This window comes from Chrysemys picta, unplaced genomic scaffold (genome assembly GCF_011386835.1).
Source record: "Chrysemys picta bellii isolate R12L10 unplaced genomic scaffold, ASM1138683v2 scaf452, whole genome shotgun sequence".
In the NCBI taxonomy this organism is placed as follows: Eukaryota; Metazoa; Chordata; order Testudines; family Emydidae; genus Chrysemys; species Chrysemys picta.
In genome coordinates, this window is record NW_027053159.1 from 25106 (window position 1) to 50758 (window position 25653).

Genomic DNA, 25653 nt, shown 5'->3' on the forward strand with positions numbered 1-25653 from the left:
CATGGTCTCCTGGTTTGCAACTCAGTGCACCTTCCTCTCAGTCTAAGGGTGTCAGCTGAGGTCTGACAAGGCTGCCAAATGTGCGGGTGCCTAGTGAGATGCGAAGTGCATGGTGGGTCTCCGCTCAGGACTTTCTTTGATGAGCAAGGCCTTGAACATCTAGACAGCACTTGGAGCGCCTCACCTAAGGGCCCCTCTGCTAAGCTCACAAGCACTATCTCAGATTTGGTTGGCATTGCCTGCCTGCTGCAGGGTTTGTGCATCTGTCTTTGCAGCACCTGGTGCTGGCCACTCGCAGAGGTGGGGTTCTGAGCTAGACGGGCTGTGGGTCCAATGAATCTGGGAGCTCCTATTGTTGCTCATTTTAGGCAGCATTGGCCTGACTCCCACTACAGGTCATCAGAGGGGATAGATCCTGTAACCCTCTGTAACAAAAGCACAGGCCTCTAACACTAAAGCTAAAGCTGTAACCATATAAGCTGATAGGGGATTCAGAGATGGGAAGGCCGGAAGGGCCCATTAGATCATCTATAGGGCCCTACCAAATTTGCAGTCCATTTTGGTCAATTTCACGGTCATAGGATTTTTAAAATTGTAAAATTTGTGATTTCACCTATTTAAATCTGAAATTTCACAGTGTTGTAATTGTAGGGATCCTGACCCAAAAAGGAGTTGTGGGGGGTGGGGTGTCACAAGGTTATTGTAGGGAGGTTTGCGGTACTTGCTACCCTCACTTCTGCGCTGCTGCAGGCGGAAGTGCTGCCTTCAGAGCTGGGCAGCAGAGTGGCGGCTGCTGGCCAGAAGCCTGGCTCTGAAGGCAGAGCTGCCATCAAGAGCAGCGCAGACGTAAGGGTGGCATGGTACGGCATTGCCATCCTTACTTCTGCACTGCTGCTAGCAGGGCGCTGCCTTCAGAGCTGGGCGCCCGACCAGCAACCACCGCTCTCCTGTCGCCTAGCTCTGAAGGCAGTAAGGGTGGCAACTGCCCCTAAAATAACCTTGCCAACTCCCTGCAATTCCCTTTTATGTCAGGACCCCCAATTTGAGAAACACTGGTCTCCCCTGTGAAATCTGTATAGTATAGGGTAAAAGCACACAAAAGACCAGATTTCACGGTCTGTGGCGCATTTTTCGTGGCCGTGAATTTGGTAGGGCCCTAATCATCTGGTCTGACCTCCTGGATGGCCCAGCCCAGAGAACCCGTTCCCCCTGCACTGAGCCCAGACGCTGATGAAAGACAGCCAGGCTGGATTTGGAGACACTGAGAGATGGGGAATCCCTCCCCCCCACCCCCCACCCCCGTTCCCTTGGCAGTTTATGCTGATGGTTAATCACCCGCACTGTTAAATCTTTGTGCCTTGTTTCAGTTTGAATTTTTCTGGCTTCAGCTTTCAGCCATTGGCTCTCATGCGATCTTTCTCTGCTAGGGGTAAGAGTCTATTTTGCTGTGTGGATCAGCTCCCAGAGGGGGACATGCCACATGTACCCAAAGTCTTCCACTGTCTGCGGTAAGAGCAGGGAGCAGTTGGAGTTGGGATTCCTGTGAGCATAGTAACGCTGGGGCTTTAAAGGCGAGGCTCTGCCACCCAGTGGGTCTGTGTGCTCCGGGAGGAGTGGCTAGAGCAGGAGATACTGGGTATTATTCCTGGCTCTGCCACTGTAGTGTGTGACTTTCTCTCTGCTGGGAACGGGGAGAATCCCCAGAGCCTTCATGTCTCTAAGCAGCTTTGAGACTGGAGGAGAAGGGCTGCTCTGGTGGTCGGGGTGCTAGCATGGGACTGGGAGACCTGGACTCAATTCCCTGCTCCGACAGACTGCGTGTGTGACCTTGGGCCTCTGTGCCTCAGTTCCCCATTTGGACAGCAGAGATAATCCTTCCCTAACTCCCAGTAAAGATTGTTGAGGTGCCCAGATGCTGTGGGGGCAGGGGGCTGGATAAGAGCTAGGAGATCTCGGATGACAGGCACTTGGAAAATGCCAATGTTATTCCCACAGCACGAGCACTTCTTATATCTGGGTCTGTCTCCAGGAGCTCTATGGCTGCCACTGGATCCAGAGCTCGGTAATGGGGGGATTTAACGTGGTGCTGAAAGTGAAACAGCAGCAGGGGAATGCCTGCTTCGTACAGGGCACGTGCAGGTGTGGTGTTGGCGCTTCCTTTGGAGATCTGCCAGGCAGTGCGTTGGAGAGCTGGCCTCTGGGACAGAAGATGAAGGGCGGATTTCAATCCTGTCCTTGCCCCCAAGCCCCCTTCACAGCTGTGGTCAAGGATCAGCGTGAGCGGGAGGCTGCGATGCCTTGTCTCCCTCTAGTTGGGCCTTCCAGGGTGGGGTTGGTGCAGGTTGATGGGAGGCACTGCTGGGCAAGGTTGCCCTGCTGGTGCTGATTTGGGCACTACTTTCTGCCTGTCCTGATCCTGAACGCAGGTGAACATGTAACACTGTCCACTCTGTGTTGGTTACAGGGCTCAAAGAGGATCCTGAGATCCAATGAGATTGTCCTGCCGGTCAGCGGACTTGTAGAAACAGAGCTTCAGCTGACCTTCTCGCTACAGGTGAGCGTGTGCAGCTGTAGGGGGGCACTGAACTGGAGAGGCCTTTTCCTTGACAGGTGGGAACTCCTGTGTGGCACCAGCTTAAGCTTATGTCTCTTCCAATATACCTGAGGGCAGGTCTACACTACAGCGGGGATCCACACTCTGAGATCGATCCACCGGCGGTCGATTTAGCGGGTCTAGTAAAGACCTGCCAAATCGACGGCAGATCGCTCTCCAGTCGACTCCTGTACGAGAAGAGTAAGGTAAGTTGATGATCCTGCGGTAACTCGACCTAAGGTACGTTGACTCCAGTTACATTATTCACATAGCTGGAGTTGCATAGCGTAGGTTGATTTACTGCAGTAGTGTAGACACAGCCTGAGTTGGTTTTTAGAGAGAACTTTGAATTACAATTGGAGTCTCTCAGCCGCTCAGACAGACTCTACTCTTGGCCAGAGAGGCCTTCCAGAGTCCTTAATGCCCACAGGGCTGCAAAGCTCTTGGAAGTGGCAAGCTGAACAGGCACAATTGCACTTAATAACACCAGGTTTCCTTGAAAGCTCCAAGCAATGACAATTCCATCATCTCCTGTTTGACATTCTCCCTGCCTGCCCTCTGCCTTAAATCCAGTCTAACAGTTGGGCAGGAGACCGAAATTATATTCCCGGTGTGACCTTGGGCAGGTCCTTTACCATCTCTATACCTTAGTTTCCCATCTATAAAATGGGAGCATTCTTAGGAACGGGCAGGATTGAACTGAACTTCCTGGGTCATTGAGTCCATTCCCGTGGTATTGGAGGCAACCCTGCCATGCCATTAATGATGGAGGGTTCAGATACTCCAGTGCTGGGACCGTACAAGTACCTAGATTGAGTGAGGCAGCAATGCCAAAAATCAGTGGCTTACAGCTGCGCTCTCCATGCAGCTTGCCATGTTTCGTCCTTGCTGCCCCTTTGACAACTCCCTCCACCTTTGTAAGATCTTGGCAGCAGAGAAGCAGGCCCCAAATTTCAGCCTTGTACCATGGGACTCTTGTGTTTTCCTGATACGCTTTGTATCTTTTTGAGATGTGACCCCCAGACCAGCATCCCTAGAATATATAAGCCAGAGTATATGATCACAGAGTGAAACTGACCAGCCTACTATAACTTCCTAAGCTGAGTGACATGCACAAAGCAGACTAGCTTCCCCCACGTCCCCAGTTTTTTGCCCTCTTTAAATACACCCAAGTGTTGCTTATAATACAGCATAAAAGGATTTCCAAATGATTTTAATCCTGCAGGAAAATGCACAGTGGGCAGTAATAAGAATTGATTAATTAAACAGTTGCAACGACATCCTTTGGCAGTTTCCATCTCTTTTAGCAATTGGAAGTGTTTGCAGGCAGTCCTGGCCTGGGACAGGTCCTTGGAGTAGTTCTGAATGTCCCTTTCTTCCCTGCACTCACCCAAGAGAGTGGCGTAGAAAGAGCCTTGTTATTTCTCATGAGGGACACTGTATCTTCCCTTTGTTTTTCTAAATACAGACTCAAAATGGCAATGAAACTTTTGCCACACCTCATTTGCCAGTGAATATAAAGTACTTCCCTGGGCTGTGTGTCCTGGAGCTGTGTTGTGCTCAGACATTGAGCATAGCACATTTGTCATCCTGGATTATTTCAAGGTGTTCATGACCTGTCTGATCCCTTCCTTAAAGCCTCTCTGGTGTAGCGGCTTTTGGAAGCTGCAGTATGCTCAGAATGGCCAGCCAGAACACTGCCTTTTTCAACAGCTGGCTTCCAGACACTTCTTGAAATTAACTTGGTTTCTTTCAGGAAGAAGGCATACCAGTGGGAGGCGTGGGAAGGCAGGGAACTGTCAGGCAGGACTCCTGGATTCTGTTCTTGGTTTTTGGGTGGGAGTGTGAGCTAAGGGCCAGAGCAGGAACTGAAATCCAGCAGTCCTGGGTTCTAGTCCTGGCTCTGCTATTCCTTCAGTTTGTCCTTGGCTAAAGGGTAAAATCACTACTTTTAAAATGCAGCTCTAATGACCCATTTTCAGCAGTGATTTAGGAGCCCAAATCTGACTCCGTTGGATTTAGGCTCCTTAATCACTTTGGTGCTTTTGAAAATGTCATCTTTCAGTGCTGCCATTTTGCCATGTGTGAGATGGGAATAACTTACCTGCCTCCCAAAGAGAGAGGAGGCTTAAAGTTCGCAAAGCACTTGGATTCCTGGAGGAAGACATGACAGGCGGGCAGAACGTTATTCCTCCTCTCTTTGCTTGGTCTCCCTGCGCAGTGCTAGTTACTGTCTGCAAACCTAGCCGGGGTTGTTTCCAGAGAAGACACTTCCGCTCACGTTACTCATGCAGGTAGTGGCGTGAGATTTTCCCATCCTCTTTCTCCTGCCAGTGGAGCTGCAGCCATCCTGCCCCCAGACAGAACAGCTCACCCTCTGTGCCTGACTGTCCGCTGTGCTGCAGAAATCCCTGCTTCCCAGGACAGGCAGTTAGGAGCTCTGAGCATTGTAAATGTGTGCGTTTTCTGGTCTTGTGGAGCCTTGGTTGCTGCTCGCCATGCAAGCTGGATCCCATCAGGGGGCTTATCACCAAACAGATGTGGACGGGATCTTAGATCCCACTTCCATGGCTTTGTCATACCAGCTCCGAGCACCAGCCCATGTAGCCTGGCCGCCTGCCTTTATTGATCAGACCAAGCCCTGTGCCTAAGGTGGGAGCTTCTATTTGGTGCCTGGGAGGAAGACACATTAGGCTTTGCTGCCCAGTGCTGTCCATGGAGGAGGGATGGGATGGGGGGATGCCTCCCTGAGCACCACAGTCTCCTCTGAACCCCTGGAAACGTGAGATGTGATCATCATCGTAGCTTGGCCGATAACAAGCCTTCTCCTGAGGCTCAGAGGCTCTCCATGACCTCACCGCTCTTCCTCCAGTGGAAGTCTTGGAATGTATCGACCACCCTCTGCATGTCCGCTGTAAGCAGGGTACCGCGCTTCCTCCTGGCTCCCTGCCAGCCTGGGCGAGCAAGGGTCCGCTAGACCGGTCTTCAGCAGTGTGCCCGCACTCACCATCAGCCTGTGATGTGCATTGGGAGAGTCTCTCTCTAGCAGTGCTGGATATGGGGTTTTTAGCAGCCTTCCTGAGTACCCACATGGGAGCCCCCGGACAGATCTCTGCCCCCCACACCTTCACACTGGGCCACATGGAACCCCAAACATACCGGGCTCTCGCGCGGCCCCCTGTCGTTGCTGCTGTCTTGACTGTCACTTGCCCTTGCAGTATCCCCACTTCCTGAAGCGAGATGCCAACAAACTGCAGATCATGCTGCAGAGAAGGAAGAGATACAAAAACCGGACCATCCTGGGCTACAAGACTCTGGCTGTTGGGCTCATCAACATGGCTGAGGTGAGGAGGAGGAGGGAGGCGCCAGGTACGGCCATGGGGAAGAAGTGATTAAATGTAACCTCTCCCCTCTTCAGCTCAGACAGAGGCAGAGTGCTGTGTGGCTAGGCTGGGCTCAAGGGTGGGACCTAGCCAGAGACACCTAGAGCAGCTGAGCTGTCTCAGTCCTATGTCAGCTTGGGTCCTCCTTGCTCGGCCCATGCGGGGCCATGGTCTCGGTGCGGGTGACTGGCTCGGTATTCTCAGCAGCCTCCCACGGGGCCCGCTGGGAGTACATGCTGCGTGGTGTCTCCCCTGCCCAGGTCATGCAGCACCCCAGCGAAGGAGCTCTGGTGCTTGGACTCCACAGTAACGTGAAGGACGTATCTGTGCCCGTTGCTGAGATTAAAATCTACTCTCTGTCCAGCCAGCCAATCGACCACGAAGGGCTCAAGTCGAAACTGTCCGGTAAGGAGGGGTCTAGTTTGGGGTGAGGGGGGATTGGGCGTGGGGTATCCAGAGGGGAAGCTCATTAGCTGCCCTGGAGCCAGCATCACTAGGCAGGTGCACAGCTCGGTAATACTCAGTTGGCACAGTGAGCTGCAGGTGTTTTCAATCCTCTCCATTGGGCATGTGCCCCCCTCCCTCCCTGCTGGGAGAGAGGTGAGTGGCTCACTGGCAGGGGATGCTGTGCTGGAGGTGATGCCTCCTTCAGATGAAACAGAACCAGTGTCCTGACTTGGTCATTAAAGTTCCTGAGTGAGTCACTTGCTAGAACTGCGGTGTTGGAACCAGTGTCCTGGCCAAACTCCACCAAGGGGAATTATGTTCCACCTCCCTAAATTCCCTCCCTGCGCTGCCTTTTCCCTGGGACTGAAAATTCTTACATTCCTCCCCAGAGGGAGCTGCATTTCCACACTGTAGCAAAAACACTTTTCTCCAGAGACTCGGCTTGACTAACGTCTCAGAAGCAGAACAGATTTTTCTTGGTCCCTGAAACCTACCAGCTGTAAAAGCCACATGCTGGTTCCATTCTGCATTGTATAGCTCTGCTAGTCTCTTGTATGCATGGTTGGAGGCAGTGCCTTAGAAAGCACATGGAGCCTCTTCAGCTACATTCTATCCCTGCGCAGCTACACGTGATCCTGGTGCTTCTGTGACACAGCCCAGGTGCGAGCAGTAGCCGGCTGGGTATCAGCCCCTTCTTGGTTACCTGTAGGGCGATTTGGTCTCGGGTTTTAATGTGTCTAATCTGCAGAAGTGAAGGCAAAACCCTGCTCAGGGCCCAGTTCCACCACGTCCATTCGCATCAGATCTTGTTTGGACAGTGGAGGCTAATTCCTTCCAACACAGCTATATTTAGCCCTGCGTCTTGGAATCCTTCCGTTTATGATACTGTCGCGGATGGCTGTCTAGGCAGTAAATCTGGTTGCCAGGGAAACTGATGGAGATTCAAACTCTGTGTTGGATTTATTTTAATATTGGGGTTTATTACCAGCAACTCCGTGACCTGAGAAGGGAAGGCAGCTGGGCACTTTGACCGGGGGGGGGGGGAGAGGGCAGACACACCTCTTGATCTGGAAATCTGCACCCTTTCCTGTCTGGCATCTTGAGGCAAATAGAAATCAGTCCAGGTCTCTCATAGACCGAGCCCAACTTCCTCTGTGGTGGCAGAATCTAGTCCTTGCCACAGAATTGTACTTCTTTATCTAGCTTTCATTAAAAACAAATCTGTGCAGCTCTTATGGTTGCTAAGTAAACCCTCCACATGTGAGGGATGTAGTAGTGTCTGCCTGAGTCTGCAGGCAGCCTGAAACAAGCATCGTCAAATGGAACCTAATTTATCTCAACAGGGTGTTAACTCTGAAGCATACTGATGGCAATGTACGTGTCAATATGGTTAACTATTTAGCTGCTGAGCATATTAGTGGAGACATCCCCCCAGTGTGTATATGGTGTGTGTGCCATGCCCCTTGGCCCTATCTTCTAGGAAGTGTGTGTGTGTGTGTGTGTTAATGCTTGTAAAGTGCTTTGAGAGCCTCCAATGAAAGGCACTAAAGAGGGGTCCAGGCTTGTTGCTGTAAAGGGAAAGGTGGTTCCACTCTGCTAGATTCCATGAGGAAACAGGAATGTAAATATTGTGAGCCATGAAATTCTCTCTCTCTCTCTCTCAAACTCCAGCACCAGCTGATCTTTGTCCTTGAGTGGGAATTTAAGCAATGATTTTATTTTAGTAGTGTCCAAGGACGACTGCCCAGCCCCAAAAGAATCTAACCAGATACAAATAACTGTCTGTCAAATGACGGGAAATACCAGATGGTCCCAAAGGGAGTGCTGGGAGCTGTTTGCATCCCAGTAATCCGCACAGTTCCCAAGTTCATAAGTCAGTCCACGGCCAGCTCATCTCAGATGTTGGGCCGGCTCCATATTCCACACTTCTCCACACCCTGCATGGGGTGACTGTTCTCCAGTCATTGGATGCAGGCAGGGCTGCGATCAAAAGGACTATGGGCTGCTATGGGCCATGGGGATGCTGTCTTTGGACATGACTGAAGAAGAGGGGCAGAGGAGGATCGACTTGGCATGTGCTAGTTTTTTTGCTCCTTTATTTTGTGTTTACCTTAGATGTATCAGGAATGGCTCTTCCCTGTGGATTGGAGACCCCAGAGAAGTTGCCTGGGAGCTTTCTCATCCCTTAAATGAAGGGAGGGGCGGGGTTTGAATCTTCAACAGACTTTATTTTCTACCAGCTGTTCATCCAGTGGAAGGCTGGCCTGGTGGCTCAGCACTTGCCTAAGAGACTTGGGTTTGACTCCCTGGGCCCCTTGGGCAAGTCCCTGAGGGTAACCATGCCTAAGTCCCATTTTCAAACACAACTTTAGGAGCTTGAGTCTCATTGAAAGTCGCTGGAATTTAGGTACCGAAGTGCCCGAGTTACCATGGAAGGAAGGCCTTATGCTCCGAATTAAAGGATGGGAATACATGTCTCCAGGAGCTCAAGCTATTTAGCTTAATAAAGGGAAGGTTCAGGGGTGACTTGGTCTGTAAGCACCCACACAGGGAACAGAAATTGGCTAATGGGCCCTTCAGTCTGGCAGGCAAAGGTCTAACAAGAGCCAGTGGCTGGAAATTGAAACTAGATGAATTCAGACGAGAAATAAGGCATGAATTTTTCATAGGGAGGGTAATTAAGCATTGGAACAACTTGCCACTGGCTGTGTTGGATTCTCCGTTGCTGGTACTTCTTAAACCAAGGTTCAGCCAGGCGTTAGTGCAGGAAGTCCTGAGGCCTGGGCTATGCAGGAGCTCAGACTAGATGACCACAATTGTCCCTTCTGCTCTTACAGTCTATGAATTTAAGCCACTCAAATGTGACCCTTCCCTTGGTGCCTTGGTTTCCCCATCTCCCCAGCCGGGTCACTAATCCAGCTTTCCTTCAGCCTCTTGCCTGTTTAGACCGTAAGTCCTTTGGGTCCTAGCTCCCCCGGTGTCTGTGCCGCCCCCCCCAGCACAGCAGGGCATCCAGGCACTACTGCAGCACAACCCAGCTTTCGAAAGAGTCTGCATCAAAGACCTTCTCAAGCAGACCTGCCTCGGTGGGTCCCATGGTGCCGGAGCCCTCCTAGCTCTCCAGTCACCCACAGAACCTTCGAGGGTAGACAAGGTCTGAATTTCTAATGGAAAGCCAAGCCACTAAAGCCTCTCTCCTCTATATTGTGCATGACTAAAAAAGGACACAAGCTTCTCTTTTGGATCACCCTTAAAACCGAGTCCTGAGCGCTCTGTGGCTACATATGGCCGTGTGGTACTTTCCACTGGAGAAGGGGTGTGCTTGTCTGATGGTGGAGAGGCCTGGTGCCGGCTGCCTGCTATCCCATCTGTAACAAAGGCCAGGCTATACAGAGACTAGGGCCCTGGCTGGACTGCACCACGCTGGAGGACCAGTCTGCACTGCAGGGCACCCTCTGACCTGCCAGACTGTTGTGTGGTGTCCTGGACCTTATGTGAATCCCGCTGACAGCGCTAAGCTCCCGAGCTGGACTTCCAGCCTAACCCCAGCTGTGTCTTCCAGATCGGTCCCCCGACATTGACAACTACTCGGAAGAGGAGGAGGAGAGCTTCTCCTCGGAGCAGGAGGGCAGCGACGATCCCCTGCATGGACAGGTAACCCCCCACCCCCTTCCCAGTCTGCTGCCCGCTCAGGGCAGAGCTCCATTGCAAGGCATTACCAGGCTGGCTGGGCCTGGCTGCCTCCATTTGCAAACCCCTCTTTCCGTGGGTTCAGGCTTTCCTCCAGTCCCGATCTCTCCTCAGCGGGGGGTTTTCACCTGGTTTCTGCCTTTAACCCTCCCCAGCCCAGCGTACTTCAGTGGCTGAATCAAGGCAGAGAAGAGTGCCCCCAGCGAGCTTGGAAAAAGATGCCAAGTGGCTCCCCCTTCCAGCCTGCACCTCCAGGGGGCAAAAGGAGCGAGAGGTGGTGCTGAGCAAGCCAGGCTGGGAGTTGGCTCTGTGAGCATCCCCCTTTGGGATCTAGCTGAGGACTGTGGACTCCAGGCCACTGATCCCTTGGCTGGCTGCCCCAAGTGGTCACCTATGACTGGGTTGCTGCTAGAGGCAGCCTATGTAGAGCTGTACCTGCCTGGAGCTGGGCTGCTGCGCCCCAAGGACTAGGGAGATACTGGTTAAGAGAGCTCGCTGTGGCAGTGTGGCCAGGCTCCCATAGCCCCAGGGCCTGGGGGTATTAGTTCTCTGAATGTGCTGTCTCCCCCGCCCCACAAGGACTTGTTTTATGAAGACGAGGATCTCCGGAAGGTGAAGAAAACGAGGAGGAAACTGGCCTCGGCCTCGGCGATCACTCGGGTGAGTGTGTTCTGAGGGTGCTCTGGCTGGCCGGCCGCCTTCTGGCTCCAGTCTGGTGTGAGGCCTCGTGCCAAGGGGGTCTCTGAACTGGTCATAAGCAGCTTCTGGGGGACTGGGGGGCTCTGGGACTTGGGATGGGGCAGAAGGAGCCATTCGCCTCTCGAAGTGACTGCTGCTCAGCAGATTCAGACACGCTGGGGGGGGGGGGGGAGCTACGCAGCTGCAATCTCCAGAGCTGTCAGGTTGTCCCCTTTCCACCACACTGTCACTCATCTAAGCGTGGCTGTTTGACCTCAGCTGTGGCTGGGAAGCTTTGCCCTGTCTCTAGGGACTGGCCTCCAGTAATGCTGCCTCTCACCGTGCCCTGCTCAGAAGGCAGTTACAAGAGCTGCTTGCATGCCTCTCCTTTAACACCTAGCTGTGATGACAGCCTCTGAGCTGCATGTAGGTGCTATACATGCTTTCAGCTTCGCCATCTCGTGCAGTGAGCTTGGCTGGTTTGCAAGCTAAGCAGGCGGGCTCTGGGCTAGACCTCTGGAGGATGAGCCAGAGGTGCAGCATGGAAACGTGTGGGTGACTCCGGAGGAGGAGGAGTGCTCCCCTCTGGTGGTGCTAAATCCAGTGCATCAGCATGGCGCTAGGGAGCGCTGTGCTGCACTCTGCATGTTCCCTGCATCCAGCCCTGCATCAGGTTTGGAAACTCTAGTGGACTTTGAACTGTCACTCAGGGCAGAGTTTCTCAACTGCGGCTACTGTGGCACCCAGTGAGTTCCCCACCTTCCCAGGGACGGTGGGGCTCAGGTTTGGGGTGGTGAGGTGGAAGGCTCTGGCAGCAGGACTCCAGGCTCCGGCAGTGGGGCTTCAGGCTCTAGCCCGCTGCTGCCTCCCCTGGCCCCCCATCCAGGGCTTAATTTGTCCCCAGGCTTGCCAGGGCCGAGTAAGTCTGCTGTGAAAAGTGATACTTGTATGTTTGTTAATATCACTTTTCACAACGGTCTTACTAGCTAGCAATAAATGACAATGACTTGGCCGTGTATATGTGCATATTTATTTGTTTTTCCTAAAATTAATGAAGTATTTTAGGAAAAAGTGTGAAAGCGGCCACCAGCAAGAGTTGGTGGCCACAGTTTGAGGCCACCAAAAAATTTGTCCTGAGACCCTCTGATTAGGGTAACTGGGATGATCTGTGGGGCGATGTGATAGTCTCCTTCCATTGGCCCCTAAGTCGCACCTACGGCAAAGGCTTGCGCCCCCTCATTGGGGCCCCCGATTCCTGTTCCCTTTCTTGGTGTCACTGTAACGAGTCAATGGCACCATTTCTTCACAGCAGCCAAATATAAAGCAGAAGTTTGTGGCGTTACTGAAGAGGTTCAAGGTGTCGGACGAGGTAGGTGCAGTCCTTCCGTCTTGTTGCAAATGCCTTTGCTATTTCAGTGGTTTCTTGTTGGTAGTTGGAGTGCTGGATGGGCTGTGATCCAGATCAGGTGAAATGCATCCCTCATCACTGCTCCTCCCTCCTCCAAATGAATGGCAGTGTGAGCTCAGAGCTCAAGTCCTTCAATGAATTCGTCTTGTTTTTGCTGTTGGAAGGGAGGGGAGTGGGGTCTAGTGGCTAGAGCAGTGCTGGGCGCCAGGACTTCTGGGTTCTGTCCTAGCTCCTCCACTGAGTCATTCATGGCAAATCACATCACCTCTGTGCCAGGTTCTCAATCCCCTGCTCTAATCACCAGACCACCTCCCTCCAGGTGCCCACCTCTCCCTCCCTCACTCCCCTTCTGGCAGTCTGACCTCTGTTACCAGTTACCCCCGGCTCCAGCCACTGGACCCCATTTGTCTCAGAGCTGTGGATAGAACCCTGGAGTCCTGAATTCCAGCCCCCGTATTCTGACCACTAGACCCCACTCCCCTTCTAACAACCAACGGTTCAGGAGGTGAATGAGACTAAGTAGAGGCTCCACCTGCTTCATGGGCTAAAGCAGCCATGAGCTGGGTGTTAGACATGCCTGCGAGAGACAGTGTAGTCTGTCATCTGCCTCCGAAGTTTCTTGTAACTTTCCCTGAACCTCCGGTGATAGCCGCTCTCTGACACGGGATCCGGGATTGGCCGGGCCATTGCTCTGTGGGTGACTCTCCATGTTCTCTGGGAGATGTCAGACTGACAGCTGATTGGTGGGTGTTAGACCCTTGACATGCCATTGGCTGGAGAGGGAGAGCCAAGAGCAGGAGGAGGTCCTTGAGGCTTCTTCCAGCACTCACTCCCATGGGCTTCTACAAAATACGCAGTCTCTGCTCCCGGTTGCCTGGCCCCCCGTCTAGCCTGGAGTCTCCTGCCCACAGGTTGGCTTTGGCCTGGAGCACGTCTCCAGGGAGCAGATCCGAGAGGTGGAGGAGGACCTGGACGAGCTGTACGACAGCCTGGAGATGTACAACCCCAGCGACAGTGGCCCAGAGATGGAGGAGACGGAGAGCATCCTCAGCACGCCCAAGCCCAAGCTCAAGTGAGTGCTGGGGGTGGGGCAGCACGGTGAGCGACAGCCACAACAGGGAGCGAGCCTGGGCTGGTGGGAGCCCTGGGACACAGCAGCTGCTCCCAGCTCTGCCACTGCCTTGCTGGGTGAACTCAGGCAAGTCGCTTCCCTTCTCGGTGCCTCAGTTTCCCCTCCCACCTTCTCTCTGTCTCGTCTGTTTAGACTGAGAGCTCCTCAGGGCCATGGCTATTCTCTTGCCACACGTTTTGGGCCGCATCTGGCACAGTAGGGTCCTGATCTTGGCTGGGGCTTCCACGCGCTCTTGTAATACTACTAATAGTGTGGGCTGTGGGGCTAAGAGTCAGGGCTCTGGGAGTCTCTTCCCATAGGACACTGACACAGCAAGTATCTACAGTGCTCCGTGACTGTCTGTGAAACACTATTGTTATTTACACTGTAGTAGCTCCCTGAGGGCCCAGGTCCATTGTGCTGGTTGCTGTATGAACCTGTAACACAGGTGCGCTCCCAGCCCTACAGAGCTCACAATCCAGCCATGAGTCTAGACAACAAGGGGAGGGGAGCACAAGGTGACCCTGAGATGGTTGAAGATGATTGTAATTCTCCGTGAGAGACAGTGTAAGTCTCCACAGTGCTTTAGGAAACAGCTGCACTGAAGTGCAACTAATTCTGGGGTGGAGCACAGCAGCCGCTGTGACAGTGACAAAAGGGTGCACGTTGGCTACGGACACTAGAGGGGGAAAAGGACTCAGCATCTCGACTGCACATTCAGAGCCCCCCATCCAACAAGCCTCATGGAAACTATGCAAATGGGCTGAAGGCCTGGGATCTCCATTAGTGCTTCCAGCCAGTCTGGAATCAGAGCGCTGATGCTCTAGGTCTCTTTCCCTGCAGCTGAGACTGGTGTCACACGCCATCCCCTGGGAATTGAGGATTAATTAGGATTTGTGCAGCCCTTGGAGATGCCTGGATGAGAGGAGTGATCTGTTCTGTTCAGCTAGGTTGTTTCTTGCCCTGCTTTGCTCATGCACGCCAGCCACTGCTGCTGCAGACCCTTCTCCTGTGGGTGTCCCCCCCCCCTCAACACCCCAGTCAGAGACCCATACCACATCTGCCCTCGCGAGCCCCTGGGCACTCTGAGAGACAGCCTGAGCAGAGCAGAGTATTTGACATGTGCAGGATTCCTGCCGTCTGCCTACAGTGGTGGTGCTTCAGTCACGGTGCTTCACAGACCCCGGTAAGGAGCTCATTCCTTTGCTCTCACCATTAGACACACCTCCCCTCCCAGACCTGGGACCAGAGCCCAGGAGTCCTGGCTCACAGCACCTCAGCTCTAACCACTAGACTCCACTCCCCTCCCCTTCCAGAGCTGGGATAGAACCCAGGAATCCTCATTGCCAGCTGCGCCCTGATCTAACCCACTAGACCCCAATCACTTCCCGTAGTTGGGAAGAGAACCCAGGAGTCCTGACTCCCAGCCCTGTGCCTTACCCACATGGCGGTCTGTGGGGAGTGCAGTTCCATCGCAGGGGCATGGGGGCCCTTCTCCAGCATTGCCAAATGGGCCCACTGTTCCTGACAGGTTGGTCAGCGGCTGTGGAAAACTGGCTGCTTAGATCGCGGGCCATATTCTGTGTGAGTCATAGCCAAGGCCAGTGTCGCACGTGCCTAATCAGGCACTGATAGCAATCTGAGCCCCCCCCCCCCCCCCCCCCACACACACACTCCCCTTCCCAAAGCAAGTGTGGGCTGCCAGTCTAGCCCTACCAATAACCCCCCCCCCCCTTCCAGCACCTGAGCTGTGCTCTCTTCTCCCCCTGCAAAGCCAGTGATCTCGCCCCCCCCGACTCTGGTGCTTGCTGTCCCCGCGCTGCCCAGCTCTCAGCATCGCTGCAGCTCCTCATGTCCCTTGCTCCCCCCGGCCCTCACTGCTCTGATCCAGCCCGGGCGCAGCACCGCTGCTCTCCTAAAAACCAGCCTGGTTCTGATTGGCCCCAACTGCGTCCCTGACGCCATGTGGCTCCCTAGGGCTGCCGCGAGCCAGAGTTTGACATGGACTTGCTGGGCTCAAGGCCTGGTGGGATAGGGTTCAAACACCGGAGCAGCAGCACTGAGCTGTACCTGACTGTGTAGAAGCTTTTGGCCACACAGTGGCTACAACAGGGGATGAGATGCTGGGACTCCTGCTTCTGTCCTGCCCCAGTCTTGCCACCCAAGGGCCGTGGCAGCTGCGCCCATCCCCTCTCTGTAGCTCAGCTCCCCCGCCTCCTGGGGAAGGCGTGTGAGACGGATGGCTGTGTACGTTTCTCCCGGGGACCAGTGTGACTGAAGCTGTGAATGGAAGCCAGGGCACCAGGCTGCCTGGATGTAAGGGAAGGCCTTGTTGCGATTTAGCTGTAACCCGTTCGCAGGGGCTTGTCTACACCCAGACGTCGCACTGGGTTGTGGGAAATCGCTGCAGCTTTTGCGTGTGGACTCGTATCCGTTTCACTCTGGTGCGATGGGGTTAGTGCTCCCAGGAAACGAACCGACGCGAGTTGAACAGAGAGAAGCCAGGCTTAGCCCAAACCAGCCTTGCAGGCTTCTGTGCTGACTGGACTCCTGCAGGGTGAAATCAGGTGTCGTTGCGGTGCTGCAGGTGTGTGGGTGACCTGGGACTCAGGCTTACCTGGCATAGGCCCCTCTGGTACCAGAGCGAGGCTGATCGGCGCACACACTCGCATGGTGTCGGGAGATCAGTGCAAATCCCCACGCGGGCACTCTCTGATCTCAGTTTGAATTAACCCTGTTCCCAGTCGACTTGAGCTGCAGCAGCCACAGGGCCTTTGGCACCAGATTAGCTAGAGCGGTTTCAGTTCGGTCTGTAAGTGACGCTGTCTCAGCTTTCTCATGCAGACGAGGCCTGCTGTGTGTCTGCCCAGCCCCCAACCTTCCCTGCTAGGAGGGGGCCCAGCAGCCCTGCAGCATTTCCGGGGTGGGAGAGTCCCTTGTGGGAAAGGTGAGTCTATCGCTCCAAACCAGGCTGGGGCGTTTGATGCTCCGTAGCTGAGACAGGCCAGAGAACCTGGAAGGGACGGGGAGCTCTGCGCTAGCACCCATTGCTGTGCTCTCCTGTGCCAGTTTGGAGGGCCTCTTGCAGAGCAGTGCAAACCGTGGGAGGAAACGGGGCTTCAAATATCAGCCAAAGTTTCTACCGTGCAGGCCGGCCCGTAGGCACTGAAATACGCCCGGGATTCGCACAGGCCATCCCTGAGGCTTGAATCCCTCTGATCCTCTCCTCACCCCGGGCCAAGGTCTGCAGCAGCACTTTGTTCCCTGACCCGCTGCATCTCTCCCTGCCAGGCCTTTCTTCGAGGGAATGTCTCAGTCCAGCTCCCAGACAGAAATTGGAAGCCTTAACAGCAAGGGGAGCCTGGGCAAAGATGCCACCAGCCCGGTGAGTAATCACAGAGGGGGGGAGTGGGTCCCGTGTTCCAGCGGGGGGTGCTGGACATAGGCCTAGGTGATTCACAGCTGGTGGTTCGCAGCTGGTACGTGACCTCGACTTCCAATGCATGTGAATGCAGTCGCAGGATCTGTGCTCTCTGCTGGAGCCAGGTGGCTGCGGGAGTGCTGGGTGGGGGCAGATGACCGCTCCTCCCTGAGCAGTGCTGAAGTGCTGTGTTCTGCTCGGCCTGGGGACTGGCTCAGTGGCCGAGGCAGAGCAGCGCGGCCTGTCAGTGCAAGGGGCAGCTGCCTGTGCCTTGTAGTCACTAAAATCTTAGCCAGCACCTATCCTGGCCCCTTGGAATTGCCCCCAACCCTCCCACAGTCCAGGCAGTTCTGGTGCACAGAAGGGCGGTGGGGTCTCCCCTCTGGCACCGCGGTGCTCCCCAGCTCCTAGGCAGAGTTTGCTTCCCTAGAGCCCGGCACATACAAACTGGGTTTTCTAACACTAGTGTTTGTAAAAGGCCAAGCTGCTACTTATCAGCACTGATTATCTGTATTCACCAACACACAGTACCCTCACTCGTGGCCCAGCACCCCAGTGCACTAGGTGCTGTACGACACTGAGAGCCGCCAGTCCAGTGTCAACCAGGAGCCGGCCGGTGGACACAGGCAGTTGGGCAGTGAAGCCCAAGGAGGCTGTGAGGCGTTCCTGCTCAGCACAGTGGCAGTGCTGCCAGGAGATGCCCGGAGTGGGCCTGGCCCTTCATACCCTGCCCAAAGAGCTTCACCGTCTCGACGGAGCACTCAGCCAAGGGGGCAGGACTCCGGGGATGAGCTGGGAAGCACTGTTGGGATCCCGGCTGGGCCAGTGGCTCTGAGCAGCAGCCCCTGGGGTGGCTGAGGGGGGGGCGAGCGCAGCTGCCCCAGACCTGTAACTCCCCAGTCCTTCTGCCCTTGGCTTTTTTTTCAGATGGACGCAGCCGTTGGGGACAAGTTGAAACCTTCGCGGAGTAAAAACCTGGACGACAGCCTCAGCGAAATAGACACCCTGGTAACATGCCCCAGCTGCGCTGGCCCACTCTCCCCTCAGTGTTCCTCCTGGCTTAGGAGCTGGAGCCAGGGGGACATGGCACGTACAGGCCTCTCCCTTTTGGGGGTGCTCACATGCCCAAGGTAACACCCTGTGCTGGTGCCTGTTTGCCCCTCGAGGCAGCATGGCCTAGTGGGTAGAGTGCTGCAAAGCTGAGCTCAGGATGGGGGGACACAGCCCCTCTCACAGTGGAGCCCAACTTGTCTCAAGTTGGCACCTACAGTCAGTGGCTGCTTGGAACGACATAGTCAGTGGCTTTTGGCTGCGAATTGTCGCCCATTAGGGCCCTAGCTGTTGTTCGCCAGAATGAGCTCTGGAGCCTCCTTGTTCCCTCCCCGTGTCCGTAGGAAGCGAGCGAGCAGGACACGTTCGGAGACTCCAGCACCATGTTAATCATCCCCGAAAAAGTCAAGACACCCATGAAGAGCAGCAAGGGGGAGCTTCAGAGCATGGCATCACCCAGGTAAGCTGCCTGCTTTGAAACCAGGGTTGGGAGACATGGGTGGCACGGGGCAGCAGGTGACTGCCTCTAGGGGGCACTGGTTCTAGGCCAGCCCAGGGCAGGGGGCTTGGCTGGCTCAGGGGGCAGAGAATAGGACATTTCCCTTTCCCCTTTAGAGAGTTGGCTCCTAGCCAGGCTGATAGCTACCAACCACTGCTCCCCTTCCATGACCTGTCTTGATGTAGCTCTTAATAGACAGGTTCCACCTCCTTGTCCATTCCCAGACGGGCCCCTTTCCTCAGCACTCTGCATGGTTGGGGTTCAGATCCTGCTCGTCACCCAGGGAGGAGGCTCCTTGATCTCACAGCTGGTGGAACTCGATTTCTCTTCTAGAACTGGTTTATTGAATTCTCCCTGAACACAGGCTCTCTGCGGGCTTTACTCGAACTGTCACTCCAGCCCCAGAACCCCGGGGGTGCCTATCCCTTGCTTGTCACAGGTCACTGATGTCACACACTGGCAGGCTGGGGGACGAGATCACCAGGATCAGTGGGGTTTGCCCCCCAGAGGCAACCCCTGCCTTGTGCTCTCCAATGAGTTGGCCCTGAACTGGAGAGGTTTAAAGCAAATTGCTGGTTACAGCCCTGCTGAGATTCCCTGCCAGAACAACCTGGTGTGTTGCACCTGAGCTGCCTGAGACCCTCCCAGAGAGAGAGGGGATGTTGCAGGAGTCAAGAGGCCTGGGTTGCATCTCTGGCTCTGCCCTTGGAATGTGTGGTTCTCACTATGTCACCTCCGTTTCGCATATCAGGTGTTGGGCGCTCAGAGGACTGTGTGGCATTTTGTATCCAGTTCCCAGCATTGGGCATCTTCCCCTGGCCAGGTTTCTGGTCTGGTCTGTTATTGCCCGTTCCATCCCAGGCCAGGGAGGGTGGTGATGCCTTGTGGCTCTGAGCCCCCAGCACTGGATGGTCCGTGGACAATCTCAACGTGGCTGGATTTGAACCTTTGACTGCATGGTGTGGGGCCCCCATCTCCTGTGGGTACTAGGCCTCTCCCGCTCTGAAGGCAGTGGGGCCGTACTGGAGCTGCACTGAGTAAAAGGTTGGATCCACATACCTAGTGTGTTCAAAGGCCTTTCTGTTCCCCGTGGAAACCTGCCCCATCTGCCTCCTGCTTTGCCAAAAGTGCATCTTCAGTGTGTGACGCAGGCTCGCCATGCCGGCCCCGCTCCCAGATGCTATGGGGGGGGGAAGCGCTTAGCCATCGATATCCCGCCCCCCGGTCTCCCTGATAGTGCTGAAGCTGCTGCTTGCGCTCTGACGCTGAGCAGTGCCTTCTTGGAGCAAAGCGCCAGGCTGCTTTGTCCTGGAGTTAATGCCTTTGCTTAATTGCTGTCAGGTGGCAGCAGAGGGGGCTGTGTCCTCGGGCTCCTGGGAGCGCTGCTGCTAGGCTTACAAGCAAAAAGCTCTGGTTTCCTGCCTGCCAGCACTGCGAGCTCCCGGCTCTCGCACCTCCAGCAGGGGAGAGTCTGAACTTCTGGGGGCGGGGAGGGCATGAGCTGGATAACATTCCACCTCTCCTCCCCCGGAGCTGGGCTGGCTCTCAGGCACTAACGGAGATCAGCTGGCTGGGCTGGCCCCTGGTGGGGAGCTCAGACTGTACGATCAGAATCAGAACGAGCCCTTCTGGCCTTTACACGTCTGAATCTAGGAGCAAGGACTAAAACGGTATTCTAGTCCGTGAAGGAAGAGCTGAGACTCCAGTACCCAAGCTGGGCTGTGCAGTAAGGTGGGGCCATCTGAGCCAAGGTCACGTTTCAGGGGAGTGGCACTCTCTAATGGGGGAACTGGCAAATATCCCTTAGCAATGCAGTGGCAGGGTCTAATGGTTAGAGCAGGGGACTGGGGATCTGGACTCCCAGGTTCTGTCCCAGCTCTGGGAGTGGAGTGGGGTCTACTGGGTCAGAGCGGGGGGGCTGGGAGCCAGGACTCCTGGGTTCTATCCCCGGCTCTGTGGGGGGGCGTGTAAGCTGGTGTGCATGCCAACCTCATCCCACAGGGGCCTTGGCTGGAGAGCATACCTGTCTTGCCCTACTGAGGGAGAGGGGTGTGGGCAGGAGCATGGAGTTTTGTGCTCTAAACTGGCCATGTTCTGGGTCCCCCGCCCCCCATGTTGCTTTGTTGTCTTGGTTTGTAAGAATCATATGTCCAAGGCTTGCACAGCATGGTCCTCACCCCTTCAGGGTCTTGGTGCTCCAGGAGAGATGCCAAACCTGTCAGCCATTGGTGGGCTCTGCATTCCTGTGGTGATTGACCCCAGCACCTAGCACAGCCCCCTCTGCTGCTCTGGGATTGCTGGAGGAATCCGGATCGTGGCAGAGAGCCCTTTGAACCCTTGGCAAAGGGTGGGCACCTTCCTGGCTAGGAGCCCGCCTTGGATCTGCTGGTAGAGGAGGGGGGACAGCCCGCCCCTGGGGTTCCCTCTCAGCCTGTGCTGGCTACAGACTGTACGTGGGCTCGCCCTGTGTCTGACCAGCCCACCCAGTCCTGGTTGTACCCAGCAGTGTTGCTCAGCTCCCACTCTTGACAATGTGCCAGGAAACCCGTCACCTGGCCATGCCATTCTGTTCCCTTACCAGCGGACAAGCGTTGTCCTGGTGCAAACGCTCACAGGAGCCTCAGGGCGTGGCTCAGACCTGAGCGGGGCCTGTGTGTGTATCTGCAATGACACACCCTGGTGCGTGGGGGAAGGACCCTGCTCTCCGAGCTGGATGCTGTGCCATGCCAGGGAACCAGGCCAACAGCACTGTCCTTTGTCTGCTGCAGCAAAATGGAAGGTGCCGCGCACACGCCCCGGCAGAAGAGAAGCACCCCGCTGAAGGAGAGACAGCTCTCCAAGCCCCTGAGCGAACGGACCAACAGCTCGGACAGCGAGAGATCCCCGGACCTGGGCCATAGCACACAGGTGATGTGAATACAACCCCAGGCACTGCTCCATGGAGAGGTGATCCCAGCCTGCACCACCTACAGCTGGGAGCTCATCACAGATCTAGTCAAACACGGTCGTTGCCTGGGAGTCCTGTACAGAGCGCCAGGGGCTGCAATGAGCGACATCAATGGGGAGCTTCTCTCTAACTGTACTGAAGCAATGGCATTGGGGGTGCAGTGCTGGGCGGGTGGAGGGGATGCTCAGTACGGGGTGTTCTCCCTTCGGTCAGTGCTGGTTCCAGTGCAGCACTAGGGGGCGCAGTGCTGCAGGGGTGTGTGCTCAGTAGGGGGCATTCTCCCTTGGGTCAGTCCTGGCTCCAATGCCCCAGCGCAGCACTAGGGATCGCTTTGTGCTGTAGCTTTCCATCTTCCAGATGATCTGTACCGTTGTGTCCTGCCCGCACAGATCCCAGGCACTGTGTATAACAGAGCTGGCTCCCATGTCTTGGCCACGTTCTAGTTCAGCTAATGGATCTCCCTCCCTGAACTCCCCCTGCCGGAGTCACCTTCCCTCCTCTCCCTGCTGTGCTGGGGGGCGGCAGGGGCCTCATGGCAGGTGGCTGGATATGCAGAGCTGAGGGAAAGGCAGAGGGCCAGGCTCCTGGTAACAGCAGCTCACCAGGGGAACCTCCAGGGTTCTGGCCCAGCCCAGTGTGTGTCACCTGTGCCCTGCCAAGACTTAGCCCTCCCCTTGCCCTCCCTCCCCAACAGATTCCTCGCAAGATCGTCTATGACCAGCTGAATCAGATCCTGGTGTCGGACACGGCCCTGCCCGAGAACATCATCCTGGTGAATGCGGCCGATTGGCAAGGCCAGGTAGGGAGGCCGGCCCTGGGACGGGACCCTGCAGGTGCTGCTGGGCAGGGGTGGCAATGACCCATGGAGATGAAGCCCCTCTCTTTCCCTGTCTTCCGTTGACGTGCCTCAGCCCTGAGCAAGGGGATGGGGCCTATCTCCCTCCCTGCCAGTCTCTGGGCTCTGCTGCCATCACAGTGCCTGCCTTGTCCAATGCAAACTGAGTGACAGCTCGGGTCACCCGGACCCTCGGAGCCCTGCTGCCCTGGGAGTGGAACTGGCTGCTCCGCAGAGGGGCCGGCGCCTGGAGCCAGCCTCTGCGGGGAGCCGGTGCCGGCAGGGGAGCCTGTTAGGTGGTCCTCCAGTCTGTGCGAGCAATGGGAGGGCATTGCCTGGGCTGAGCTGGGGCAGGGGCTGAATGGGAAATGCCAGGGGGAGGGGCTGGGTTGGCTGCCCCACAGGTGAGCATTAATGCTGCTGCTGTGACTGGGTGGCAGAGTTTGAATCCCATCTGAGCATCCCCCTTGACTTGGCATGGAGTCTCCCCGAGCTGTGGTTATAGGTGGGCTGGAAGCTCTGGTGCAGATGCTGATCTTTTCCAGTCCAGACCAGGGCAAGCGTGTGCTCCGACGGCTCTGGGTCTCTGCATGTCCCTCGCCAGCCCTCCTCACTTCAATACCAAGCACCTGTCGAGGCCCAGTCCTCCCGCCCTGCACAGGCGCTCCCAGAGTACACAGCACCCTCTGAATTGCAGCTGACAGGCCCACTCCTCTTTGCACACTCTGTGCAGAGGCCTTGACTCCTTTCCCCTGCCCTCGGGCGGGTCCCTCACCGGTGCCTGTTGTGTGGGCATTGTAGGCAGCATGCCTCTGCAAGCCATGAAGGGGAGTCTCCAGCACTGTTGTTGTGACCCTTGACTTGCCTTGATCTCACACCTGAGATTGCCAAGCCCCAAGCAAACTAGCCTCTGCTGCCTCACAGCTGCCACTTCCCACTCACTAGGCAGGCACAGCACTCCCGGCCCTTGGCAGTCTGGAATGAACGCACACCCCGTGGCCATTGCCACCTGTCCTGTCTGTGCCCCCACAGCCTGCCGGCCCTCGGCAGGAACAGCCAGCTGGTGCAGGGGGGTGCACGCTTACCCACCTCTCCCCAGCGACTCTGGTTGCTAAGCACAGAGGAGGAGCATTGCGTGGCAGGTGTTGTAACCGATCCCTTTGCTCCCATACGCACAGGCATGCTGTGCTCACCTTTCCTCCTCTCCTTGCCAGTATGTAGCCGAGCTGCTTCGGGATCAGAAGAAGCCAGTCGTGTGCACGTGCTCCACCGTGGAAGTACAGGCCGTCCTGTCTGCTGTCCTCACCAGGATCCAGAGATAGTGAGTAAAGGACGGTGGCCCTCTGGTCCCGGCACTGGGGGCAGATGGTTCCCATCGATATGAGTATGGTGGAGTTGCTCTATTAGCTAACCCTGCTGGGGGTTATGAGTCAGCTCTCGCAAGCTAAGCAGGATGGGGCCAGGTCAGTGCTTGGAATGGGAGGCCTCTAGGCAAAACCAAAGTGTGGCATGAGTGATGTTGGAGGTTCATTAGAGGGCACTCTCCCCTCGGAGTTGATACCAAACCAATGCCTCAGTGTGGTGCTAGGGGGCGCTGTGCTGCAGAGAGTGGGGCAGGAGCTCAATTGGGGGTGCTCTTCCCTCACAGTCAATGCAGGCCCCACCATGGCACTAGGACAGGGGTCGGCAACGTTTGGCACGCAGCTCGCCACGGTAAGCACCCTGGCGGGCCGGGCCAGTTTATTTACCTGCTGACGCGGCAGGTTCGGCCGATCGCGGCCCCCACTGGCCACGGTTCGCCGTCCCGGGCCAATGGGGGTGGCGGGAAGCGGCGCGGGGAGGGATGTGCTGGCTGCAGCTTCCCACCACCCCCATTGGCCCGGGACGGCGAACCGTGGCCAGTGGGGGCCGCGATCGGCCGAACCTGCCGCGTCTGCAGGTAAATAAACTGGCCCGGCCCGCCAGGGTGCTTACCCTGGCGAGTTGCGTGCCAAACGTTGCCGACCCCTGCATTAGGAGGTGCTGTGCTGCAGGGAGTTGGGTGGGGGCCTGAGTAAGGTGTGCTCTCCTCCAGGCTACTCCTGGTGCCAGTGACTGGGCAGTAGTTGGGAGTGTGGTAAAGTAGGAGGAAGGGCTGTTGTTCCAGTAGGGGGAGCTCTTCGTTCGGCTCCAGGACTGAACCACTGACCCAGGGTGATACTAGTCCTGTGCTACTTGAGATGCTGTTTTCAGATGGGAAATAAGATCCTGGCCATTTGTGTTCATTCAAGGGCTCCTGACGGTATCATGTTCCTGCCCATTATCTCCTAGGGTCCTGCCCAGAGTCCAGCATGGTAATTATATTCCACCCATTTAAAACATCCCTGACTGCTGTGTTCCACACCAGAGCTGGTTGCATCTCAGCCCTCAGCAAGGGATCCCTCTATAAACAGCCCCTTGCCACACCCCAGAGGCATTTCATTGCTGGGCAAACATTCCCTGTATAACTCCCTCCCCGCATCTCTCTCCAGAACTGGCTGCATTTCCTTGCTAGATGAACTATCTCTATATAATAGCTGCTGTGTTCCACCCCAGAGAAGGCTGCATTCCAGTAGAGGATGATTCGTGCGGTGGTGTATAGCACAGCAGGGGCCTGCAGGGTGAAGGCTGCCACAGATGTGTAAGATACTTAGTTCATAGTGCAGGAACGTGAGGGCTGGAGTCTTTCCATGGTTCTCTTGCCTATGACTCTGAATACTGTGGTATTTGAGGGACAAACCCCAGCCTGCTTCATGCACAAGTGGAGCCGCGTAGGCCTTGCCTACAGTCTGCAATCTCCACTGCTCCCCAGCCGGCTCTGCTCCTAACCCAGGTCGTGCCTTGCCAGCAGATCCGCCACGGGGCTGCTTCCCTGCAGCCAGAGGTGCTCTGCAGATGCTGCCAGCAGTGTAGGTACGCAGGCCTTTCAGTGACCGCCGCAGCGTGACTCAGCAGCAGCTGGCTGGGGATGTAGCCGGGCTATTTTTACTCACTCTTTCTGCCCGTCTTCACACTTAAAATGCTGTCTGTTCCCTGGGGCTGTTTTCAGGTGAGCCGATTGTAATGCAGGCGGCTAACTGTTCCATAGAGCCATCTCGCCTTCCGCCTGCACGGCAGAGAGACAGGAGCTTGAGGGTTATTTAAGATGTAGAAAGATACGAAAGATTTCCCTGAAAAAACCAAGCCAAAATGTGCCTGTTAGAAAGTCAGGTCCCATCGGCCTTGTCTCTCTCCAGGAGACTCTATGGGCAGCTGGAGAGCTAGTAAAAGAATTACCAGTCCAGGTACCAAAAAAGGGGCAGGCTGAGTCAGATGGGCAGGACGTAGTAACACCTGCAACTTGGGGCTTGTCTACACTTCCTGGGGGATCAACGCATGGCGATCGATGCATCAGCGGTCGATTTAGCATGTCTTGACCGCAGATTGCTCTCCTGTCGACTCCTGTACTCCACCTGAACGAGAAGCGCAAGGGGAGTCGACGGGAGAGCGTCTCCCATCAACATCGCATAGTGTGGACCCCGCCGGAAGTAGATCCAAGTACATTGACTTCAGCTACGTTATTCACGTAGCTGA

At 55.7% G+C, this 25653-nt stretch overlaps 1 protein-coding gene across 3 annotated transcripts in view; it reads left to right on the plus strand.

Annotated features, from left to right (window-relative positions):
- LOC101945967 (phosphofurin acidic cluster sorting protein 1) overlaps positions 1-23747 on the plus strand; it is a 31610-nt gene extending 7863 nt beyond the window's left edge. Inside the window, exons 2-14 of one of the 3 annotated variants that reach the window (XM_065579572.1) lie at positions 2465-2554; positions 5812-5937; positions 6237-6381; positions 9986-10077; positions 10693-10773; positions 12104-12160; positions 13111-13271; positions 16602-16695; positions 17659-17739; positions 18126-18241; positions 21049-21187; positions 21922-22026; positions 23277-23745. In XM_065579572.1, the coding sequence (XP_065435644.1) occupies positions 2465-2554; positions 5812-5937; positions 6237-6381; positions 9986-10077; positions 10693-10773; positions 12104-12160; positions 13111-13271; positions 16602-16695; positions 17659-17739; positions 18126-18241; positions 21049-21187; positions 21922-22026; positions 23277-23384 (1395 nt within the window). In that variant the 3' untranslated portion in view covers positions 23385-23745. Of the gene's footprint in view, positions 1-2464; positions 2555-5811; positions 5938-6236; positions 6382-9985; positions 10078-10692; positions 10774-12100; positions 12161-13110; positions 13272-16601; positions 16696-17658; positions 17740-18125; positions 18242-21048; positions 21188-21921; positions 22027-23276 lie in introns of all 3 variants that reach the window. The other 2 variants (XM_065579571.1, XM_065579573.1) reach the window with 2 other exon arrangements.
- Positions 23748-25653: the final 1906 nt, after the last annotated feature.